Below are 9,554 nucleotides of genomic sequence, written 5' to 3'. Positions count from 1 at the left end.
CGTTTCCAAAAAAGTTTCAGTGGTTCATCCACACAAAACAGGGTGAATGGCGCTTTCACATTCGCCTTGCAGCCCTCTATCGGCCAAAATCGCACTAAAGAAGTTTCCAACCGTCGGGTAGTGGTCTTGTAGTTCGAGTGAAAACTACAAAAACTTGCTTTACGGCAGACCTACAATCCAATCAGAGCCAGCTATGCTGCAGTATTTACGACAGTGCTAATGAACAATTACGCTTCTAACCTGTAGGGGGAGCAAAGAGCCAGAGTTCTTTAGTGTTGCTTTAATGGATCTATCCATTCTAATAATCTATCCTAATATATAACCTAACCTATAGGAAATTTCTAAAGCATCAGGCAATAAAATAGCAGGAGTAAGATGTGTAAAATATTAATTTATTTTATTTAAATATATTATACAGTGTGTTGGATTTCAGAAGTAAAATACAGAATATTACAAATGACTGGAAAATAAACAAAGTTGTAAATACAGATTAAATGTATACTGGTTGTGTACATTTGTACAAACTACTCAAGTTAGATGTGTGACATATGTGGGATTCCTAAAGTAAATGCAGAATAATACAAATGACTGGAAAACAAAGGTGTAATGTTTTTAAATAAAGTTTAAATTTACACAGTTTTGGTACATTTTATACATTACAGTCCTGATTTTCCTTGATCCCCAATTAAACCACACAGGTAAAACTCCAAAAATAAAATAAAATAAAATAAAATAAAATAAAATAAAATAAAATAAAATAAAATAAAATAAAAAAATTAAATTAAATTAAATTAAATTAAATTAAATTAAATTAAATTAAATTAAATTAAATTAAATTAAATTAAATTAAATTAAATTAAATTAAATTAAACATTTTAAATAGAGTAACCATTTTTAGAAGAACCATTTATTGAAGAACCATTTTTTATTCTCCAAAGCACCATAAAGTCCTTTTGTAGCGACCTTTTGTAAAGGACCTTTTGTAAAACAGAGGAACCATACAGCCAAAAACGTTTTTTCTATGGCATCATTTAACACCATTTTTTAAGAGTGTAATTTTTAGTTCACTTTAAAATGAAAATTCTGTCATCATTTAGTCATCCTCATGTTGTTCTAAACCTGTACGAATTTATCCTTCCCGATGAACAAAAAAGAAGACACCTTGAGAAATGATGGCAAACACACAGCAGCAAGTGACACTAAACTTCCATAGTAGGAATAAAACATGATGGAATTTAATGGGTATTGTCAACTGTGTGCTTACCATCATTTATCAAAATATTTTCTTAGTCATTTATCACAATACTTCCAAAATATTTTTTCCTACTATGGAAGTCAATGGTCACTTACTGCTGTGTGTTTACCATCATTTCTCAAAATATCCTCCCCTGTGTCCATCAGAAAAAGAAATTCATACAGGTTCAGAACAACATGAGGATGAGTAAATCACGACATAATTTTAAAGTTAACTATCCCTGTAACAAGCAGTGTACTTTCTCTTTATTGGCTGGTGATATTGCAGCTTTTAAGCTCATAGAAGAGAATATAAGCTTGATTGGACTGAAGTTTCTTCTCATGTATTGCAGTTACACTATGGGGAAAAACAGTATTAGTATTTAAACACCAAACATCATATGCTGTAAGAATTAACTATTAATCATTCATTATGATAGGTCAGAGTTAAAGCTCCACCCACCATGAGTCATTGTAACAGCACCAGCCCTCCTCCTCTCGACATACAGCCGTGTAGTGACCCATATTTACAGTGCCTGAATGATTGCACACTGCATACAAATCATACAGCACAGGACCTAAAAGGAAACATTAAACCATGTTGCATAAACCTCAGACATAACATGCATCACTAATCATTTAAAAGTAACACAGCTCACCACAGTCAACCGGTCCAAATGGCCCCAGATCCAACCCGTGCAGAGGAAATGAAACAGACACTGAGCTTTTACAGACTGAGTACCTTGACATGGTAAATCGATTCAGGTCTAATACGGCAAGTTAAGTATATCAATGAGTATAAACCTTTTGTATGCCTTGAGCAGTGATTCGTCATCTGTGGTTTGCCATGTTGGCCACAAGTTGATAAAAAACCCCACAAATAATCACCATCTGATTCACCCAATCAGTGTTGTTTGGTCATGAAGGATACGTATCACCAGGATCCTAGGGAACCTTTGTATGGTCAGTCTTTTAGTGCTCTCAGTACGACGATTACACCGCTCACACATCTACAACACATTACATTTCAAAGTTATCAAAGATGCAACATGCAAAAGGATTTATCTCTATGTTCTTCACTTACCGGTGAATTTTCTTTATCAAGTTTCTCCTCCTGTGAGAAGAGATCTAAACACTCTTTCAGTGTGACAATTTGGACACTCTTCTTCAGCAACAACACAATAACAACAAAATGACTTGTATTATAAAATTATTATTATAATCTCAGTCTGTATAATCAGTGCTAAACAAATGTATTAGACCTCCATCCAATGTTTGTGCCACAACTGCCTAAAAACCAACAGTATTGGTGATTACCAAAATTATATTTTTATGTTTTTGTAAATTCACCAATATGTGGAATAAGCTGTCACTGGAACGGCACCTTTTTGAAAAGGCTTTGAGGTACTAAAATGCACTCTCTAGATAAAAATGTGTACTTTTTGAAAATGTCCCACCTAGTGACACCTTGTTTATCTTAGTGTAGTATTTCTAATGTGGTTATTTTTTTATTTTAATGTAGTTTAATTTTTTTAATTGACTGTTTTACAAGAAAGGCCGGCATAATAGTAAAGCACTTTATTATTTTTATTCAGATGCCCAATTACAGTTATCTACATGCAGTCCTTAAAGGTGCAGTGTGTAATTTTTAGAAGGATCTCTTGACAGAAATGCAAAATAATATACAAAACTATATTATCAGGGGTGTATAAAGACCTTTCATAATGAACTGTTATGTGTTTATTACCTTAGAACGAGACCTTTTTATCTACATACACTGGGGGTCCCCTTACATGGAAGTCGCCATTTTGTGCCGCCATTTTTCTACAGAAGCCCTAAATGGACACATTTTTTACTAAGTTGTCTCCGACGATGACATGTTTGTCTGGTGGTGGCTACCGTAGCTTCTCTTCTATGTGTTTCAAAAGCGAGGGGTGAGCAGTGGATTAAACCGTTGGTTGCAATTCGCAACCTCACCATTAGATGCCGCAAAAATTTACACACTGCATCTTTAAAGGTCCATTTTAGCGGCACCTACAGTTGAAACTGTGACTTGTAACCAAGGGCTCAGTCCTCTCTTTTAAAATGCAGAGAAAAGCTACGGTAGCCACCACAGGACAAACATGTCATCGTCTGAGACAACGTAGTGACACAATATAACACGCTCTGTAGAACAGTTTATCCATTTAGACCTACTATAAAAAAAATGGGGGCACAAAATGGCGACATCAATGTAAGGGGACCTGCCATGTATGTGGATAAAAATGACTTATTCTAAAGTAATAAAAACAATACAGTTTATTTTGTAAGGTCTTTAGACACCACTGTTAATATAGTTAAAGGATTAGTCAATTTTCTTTTGAAAAAAATCCAGGTAATTTACTCACCACCATGTCATCCAAAATGTTGATGTCTTTTTTTGTTCAGTCGAGAAGAAATGATGTTTTTTGAGGAAACCATTCCAGGATTTTTCCCATTCTAATGGACCCTAATGGACCCCAACACAACAGCTCCAATGCAGTTCAAAATTGCAGCCCCAAAGGACTCCAAACGATCCCAAACGAGGCACAAAGGTCCCATCCAGCGAAACGACTGTCACCTTCGGCAAGAAAAATAAAAAACATGCACTTTCAAATCACAACTTCTCCTCTTCCTCCAGCTATGCGACGAGCCAGCGCCATCCAACGCAATATGTCATCACGTCAAGAGGTCACGGATGACGTATGCGAAACTACGCCCCAGTGTTTACAAGTGTGGAGAAAGAGGACCGTTCTGATGTTGTTGTATGTGGAATGATATTAATTAATGTCTTTGTGTCAGTTTATTGTTTAAAATGGTCCGCAAATATGCGTTTCATATATGTAACACGTGACCTTTCGAAGTCATTACGCAATTACGTGTGGTCGCGCTGGCGCGTCACAGGACCGGAGACAGACAAGAACTTGTGGTTTAAAAGTGCACATTCCTAATTCTCTTGTCAAAAACTACAATCGTTTCGCTAGATAAGACCCCCACGCCCCGCTTGGGATCGTCCAGAGTCCCTTGAAACTGCAATTTTAAACTGCATTAAAACTGTTAAGTGTTGGGGTCCATTAAACTCCATTAAAATGAGAAAAATCCTGGAATGTTTTCCCTTAAAAAATATAATTTCTTCTTGACTGAACAAAGAAAGACATGAACAGTTTGGACGACATGGTGTGAGTAAATTATCTGGATTTTTTTTTAAGAAAATGGACTAATCTTTTAAGTATATTATATACCATTTCTTTCAAGAGATCCTTCTAAAGTTACACAATGCAACTTCAATAGAAAATATGGTTTAATGGTTAAATTTTAAACTTCTGAATTTCTGGCTTTTAGGAGAAGCTGAATGTGTTGGCTCAAATTTGTGTATAAAAACACACATTTGGTTTGACATACCTCACTCAAAGTAAAGAGTGTGCATTAAAGTACTTTTTGATGCAGGATGGTCTATGACAAAAATATACAGGGGGTTTAATAAATTTGTTAAGCGCTGTACATTTATAAACGTCACATACTCAACACACACTATAGAAATTGAGGATAGGACCTGGTAAAGATCGTTCGTTACCTTTGGGATTGGGAGCGAAAGGTCACAAAACACATCAAAAGTGTTGGAGTAATGTGAGCAGACAGAACAGTTCAGGGAACTGCGCAACTGACCCGAGAACAGATCTATGGCAGGAGTGTGACAAACGTTACTTAAAAAAAAAGTACAAAAATGATGAAAAAATTATAACAGCTCTTCTTGCTTACCTACAATCTTACTGTCATCCCTGTCCAGATGTTTCTGCCACATATCCAAAGCTTCATCTGAAATCCTGCAGGAGAAATCGTATAAAGAACTCATATGTTGCGACCCAAAAATGTGTTTCCAAGGGAAAATTATGCTAGGATATGCTAGGTGCATTGTGTAACTTATACAAGAATCTCTTGACAAAAATGCAATGTAATATACATAACTATATTATTAGTGGTGTATAAATACCTTACATAATGAACTGTATTGTTTTTATTACCTTGAAATGAGCAGTCTTTATATCGGGACCCCTTACGTGGAAGTCGCCGCCATGTTTCTACAATAGCCCTAAACGGACAAACTGCTCCACAGAGCTCATTTTGTCACTGTTTTCTTAGATGGTGACATGTTTGTTATCCGTAACTTCATGTACCATAACTTCTCTATACGTTTTGAAAGGGAGTGTGGTGAGCTGTGGACTGAGCCGTTGGTTGCAATTCACAAGCTTACTGCTAGATGCCGCTAAAAATCTACAAAGTGCACCTTTAAATATGGGGTTTCCTGAGAGCAAAGTTAAAGGCGGGGCGCACGATTTTTGAGAAATGTTTTGGAAAAGGCAGCCGGGCCGAGTACCAAAACACAATTGTAGCCAATCAGCAGTAAGGGGCGTGTCTAGTAACCAACATCATTGCCTGGGTTGCGTATGTGTGGGGCGAGTCTATCAAAAGATGGTCCAGATTATATTGGGGTAGGGGTGTGTTTGTTTAGGTCAGGAGTGGGGAACCCTGGGTCCTGGAGGGCCACTGTTCTGCACAGTTTAGTTCCAACCCTAAACAAACACACCTGAATTTCATTTTCAAGTAACCCTGAAGACTTTAATTAGATTTTTCAGGTGTGTTTAATTAGGGTTGGAACTAAACTCTGCAGGACAGTGGCCCTCCAGGACCAGGGTTCCCCACCCCTGGTTTAGGTGATTTCAAATGTCAACATTGGCTTTCAGAGATCGTGCACCCCGCCTTTAAACCTGGTTTGAACTATACACAGTACTAGTTTCTTTCTTTCAGTCACTTCTCCAGGTACCTGAATCGTGAATATTTTGGTTCCTTAATTGCAAGAACCGCAGGACGATGGGATGGGCGACGGTTAATTTCTGTATGTAGCCTATCCAGAAGAAACCGTAAGAACTCCTGGGCATCTTGTTGACTATGTACGTGAGAGAAGAAAAAAATATAAAACACATTCTACAATGACTGTAATATTGACTGTAACATGTTAATATAATTACATATACTTACATGTATTAATTTGATAGAAGCTTTTAGCCTTACAGTGCATTAAAAATTACATTTTTTATTAGCATTACTGAGAATCAAACCCACGACCTTGACATTGTTAGCACCATACCAGCTGAGCATGAACCCATTTCCATTATGTGCTCATTAGACTATCAAATAAAAAGCCTAAAACATTATAGTACACACCTGTAGCCAATGAAGCGAGGCACTGCCTCTTTAAACATGCGATAAAACTTCCCAGGGTTCACTGTGGTTTCTCCACCATCACATTCCCACAATCCGGCCAAAACGTCTGAGAAATCTACAATAACCCCCCCCAAAATGTAAAAAGTGATAAAGACAGGACAATAGCAAAGAAACCTGCATGCTTGTATGTTACAATTATAAACTTCATTTGTGCCAAAACCGAGCCATAGCATCTTACATTAGGCATTAAAGGCGGGGTGCATGATTTTTAAAAATCACTTTGGAACCGGCACCGTTGCCTGGTTTGTGCATATGTGGGGCGGGTCTATCAAAAGAAGGTCCAGATTTGATTGGGGTAGGGGCGTGTTTGTTTAGGTGATTTCATATGTCAACATTAGCTTTCAGAGAACATGCACCCTGCCTTTAAGTGAATCATAATTTACTGTACTAATACATCGCTAATATAAGGTGGCAGACCATTCATAAGCACAGGCTCTTGATTTGAGTACTTGTCATGAAGATACGCTTTCCTCAGACAATAGTCCCGAAGACCACGAGTGTGGGAGAGACACTGCACAATGGCATTGAGGAAACACTGTAAATAAAATAAATATAGGCATGAGAGACTTCGTGACTTCAGAGTAATGCTTTGTCTCATGCAAATATCATAACACTTGAGATTTGGGACATACAGTGTTTCCAACGTTGCACAGTCCAATTTGTCCACTGCCCAGTTGCAGTTCTCTCTGTAGAGTAAAAAAATTTAACAGCATTTACATTTATGTATTTGCCGGACACTTATCCAAAGCAATTTAGTGCATTCAATCTATACATTTATTTTGTCAGCATGCGTGTCTCCTGGCATCAAACTTATGCAGACCTTTGCATAATTACATCACAACCAGTAACAGCCATACTGTATTTACTGTACTGTGATTGTCCGTTTATAGAGCTCTGATCCAATTACAGCAGGAAGAAAGATGCTATCATGTACACTGAGGTTAAGACCACATATACTTAACTTACTAGTGAAGATGTGGTGATTATAAGAATATAAATACTCAATGTAAATGTATCAAACAGACAGTGTCTCACCTCTTTGTCCGTCACCAGAAGAAGACCCATGATGGACGTGTATAATACAGACTGTGATATGTCCACGTGTTCTGGCTGAAGGCCATTTTGAGTAGCTAATGTGCGGTACATGGCCTGACACGTGTTGTCCATTGATTCGTTTCTTGGCATTACCTATTCTGTGTGCCGAGTGATCCTACACCTATGCATAAAATAATATATGTGAATATAAGGCTCCTAGGGTGTAAAAAAGTCCTTGTTGCACTTAAGGTTTAATCAATTAAAATTACAATTATTTTAAACTTTCTTGACTAGTGAGTATATATACAGAGCCCATAAGGGGACATGGAGCAAAAATAAAATTTAGTAAAAAATTTAGTAACATTTGCGTGCTCACGTGAAACTATCGCATGCTCACGTGAAACTTTCGCGTGGGCACGTGAAACTACCGCGTTTAGTTTTGCATGCTCACATGAAAGTTTCACGTGCGCGCGAAAGTTTCACGTAAATTCTGCCCATAAGGGTTTCGCGTGAGCACATGAAAGTTTCACGTGCAAAAAATAAAAATAAAGAAACATGAAACTAAACTTTCACTCCAATGTCACCTTAGGGGCTCGGTGATACACAAATAAAGTTTTTTATTTTTATAATTTTTAGCAAATAACTCATTCAAGAAAGTTAAAATAAATTGTAAATTCAAGTTGTTTAAACTTAAAAATCTAGGTACAAGACGTAAAAAGCCCAAGGCAATTCAACTCACTGTTTTTGATTTGGGATAAGTTCACATAACTAAATTTGTTAAGTGAAAGTACACTCTAAAAAGTGAAAGTTGGATCAACTTAAATACTTCAATTGGTAACACCTAAAAAAAGTAAGTTGTTTCAACTTAAATTTTACACTTAAAATATTTTTACCTAAACATATAAATACATTTTTAGGTGTTACCAATTGAAGTACTTTTTTAAGTTGATCCAACTGTTCACTTGTTACAGTGTATCATACAAATATTATGTTGATTTGAAACCAATACTGCATTTTTTATACTGTAATGCTTACTGTATAGAGGAATAAATCACAATTTAAATACATTGAAATGCATTCTAACAAAACAGAGTAAATAATGATATGTTTATATACATTTGTTCAATCAGTAGATGCATTTCTCCAAAGTGAGTTCAGTTTGTACTTGAATTATTTTGCTAAACACATCACAATCACAGTGCATAAGACAAACATTTCTTACTCACCCTTACAAACCCGCTGTCGTCTTCACCAATATTCTGTTTTTGTTTATCCACCCATTAGCACAATTTTATGATATGAAAGCATTTGTTTCCCTCTTATTACACCTGCTGTCCTGTTCCTGTGATTGTCAAGCAGATTTAATCATGGCTAATCTTTCCTCTCTCCTTTCAGGACCTTCTATATATAGCCATGTCTGTGTCTCTGTTTAAGAACAGCTTTGGCGCTCAGATGTGTCTAGCCACTTACTTTCACAATTTTTAACAGCGACTAGTACATACAGTACATGTGACCCAGTCTGTGAAAACCCAGCTAAAGTCATTTTTAGTGATTCATTGTTTTTTACATAAGATCATTCTACATAAAGAACAATGAGTGAGATTTTAACATTGATATGTTTAATTTTGACTGAGTAAGATCATGTCAAAGATTGAAATCAAACTTTAATACTCATCATTAGATTATGAGACTTTAGATTATGGATTTACACACACAGGGTCACATGTTATATATAATACCTGTAAAAAACAATTCAGTATGTTTTTGTTGATTTAATAATCATATTACTATTCACTTTTTTTGAAAATATGTTCATTTTCCAGCTCCCCTAGTGATAAACGTTTTTTCCGTTTTGGAATCCATTCAGCTGATCTCCGGGTCTGGCGGTACCACCCCCAGCACAGCTCAGCACAATCCACCGAATCCGACCAGACCATTAGCATCATGCCAAAAAATAACCAAAGACTTTCAATATTTTTACTCTC

At 36.4% G+C, this 9,554-nt stretch overlaps 1 protein-coding gene across 1 annotated transcript; it reads right to left on the bottom strand.

Annotated features, from left to right (window-relative positions):
• Positions 1–1,407: 1,407 nt before the first annotated feature.
• usp21 (ubiquitin specific peptidase 21) lies at positions 1,408–9,486 on the bottom strand. The gene is made up of 13 exons (XM_073875161.1): positions 8,796–9,486; positions 7,570–7,750; positions 7,167–7,220; positions 6,952–7,069; positions 6,475–6,589; positions 6,074–6,196; positions 5,011–5,075; positions 4,826–4,929; positions 2,318–2,398; positions 2,165–2,243; positions 1,893–2,000; positions 1,697–1,811; positions 1,408–1,591 (listed from the first exon to the last, which is right to left on the bottom strand). The coding sequence occupies exons 2-13, from the start codon at positions 7,717–7,719 to the stop codon at positions 1,501–1,503; spliced, it is 1,203 nt and encodes a 400-aa protein (XP_073731262.1). The 5' UTR covers positions 7,720–7,750; positions 8,796–9,486; the 3' UTR covers positions 1,408–1,500.
• Positions 9,487–9,554: the final 68 nt, after the last annotated feature.

The sequence above is a fragment of the Misgurnus anguillicaudatus genome, chromosome 13, assembly GCF_027580225.2.
Source record: "Misgurnus anguillicaudatus chromosome 13, ASM2758022v2, whole genome shotgun sequence".
NCBI lineage: Eukaryota > Metazoa > Chordata > Actinopteri > Cypriniformes > Cobitidae > Misgurnus > Misgurnus anguillicaudatus.
The sequence above is the reverse complement of the archived record's forward strand: the minus strand, read 5'-3'. Positions and strand labels throughout refer to the sequence as shown.

What these genes read in the sequence shown, in the direction of transcription:
- usp21 (XM_073875161.1), bottom strand. Translation starts at nt 7,719, where the DNA reads ATGCCAAGAAACGAATCAATGGACAACACGTGTCAGGCCATGTACCGC. An exon ending in TTTCGCTCCCAATCCCAAAG is followed by an intron (nt 2,399 to 4,825) that starts GTAACGAACGAT and finishes TTGTTGCTGAAG; the next exon opens with AAGAGTGTCCAAATTGTCAC. An exon ending in ATTTGGACCGGTTGACTGTG is followed by an intron (nt 1,812 to 1,892) that starts GTGAGCTGTGTT and finishes GTTTCCTTTTAG; the next exon opens with GTCCTGTGCTGTATGATTTG.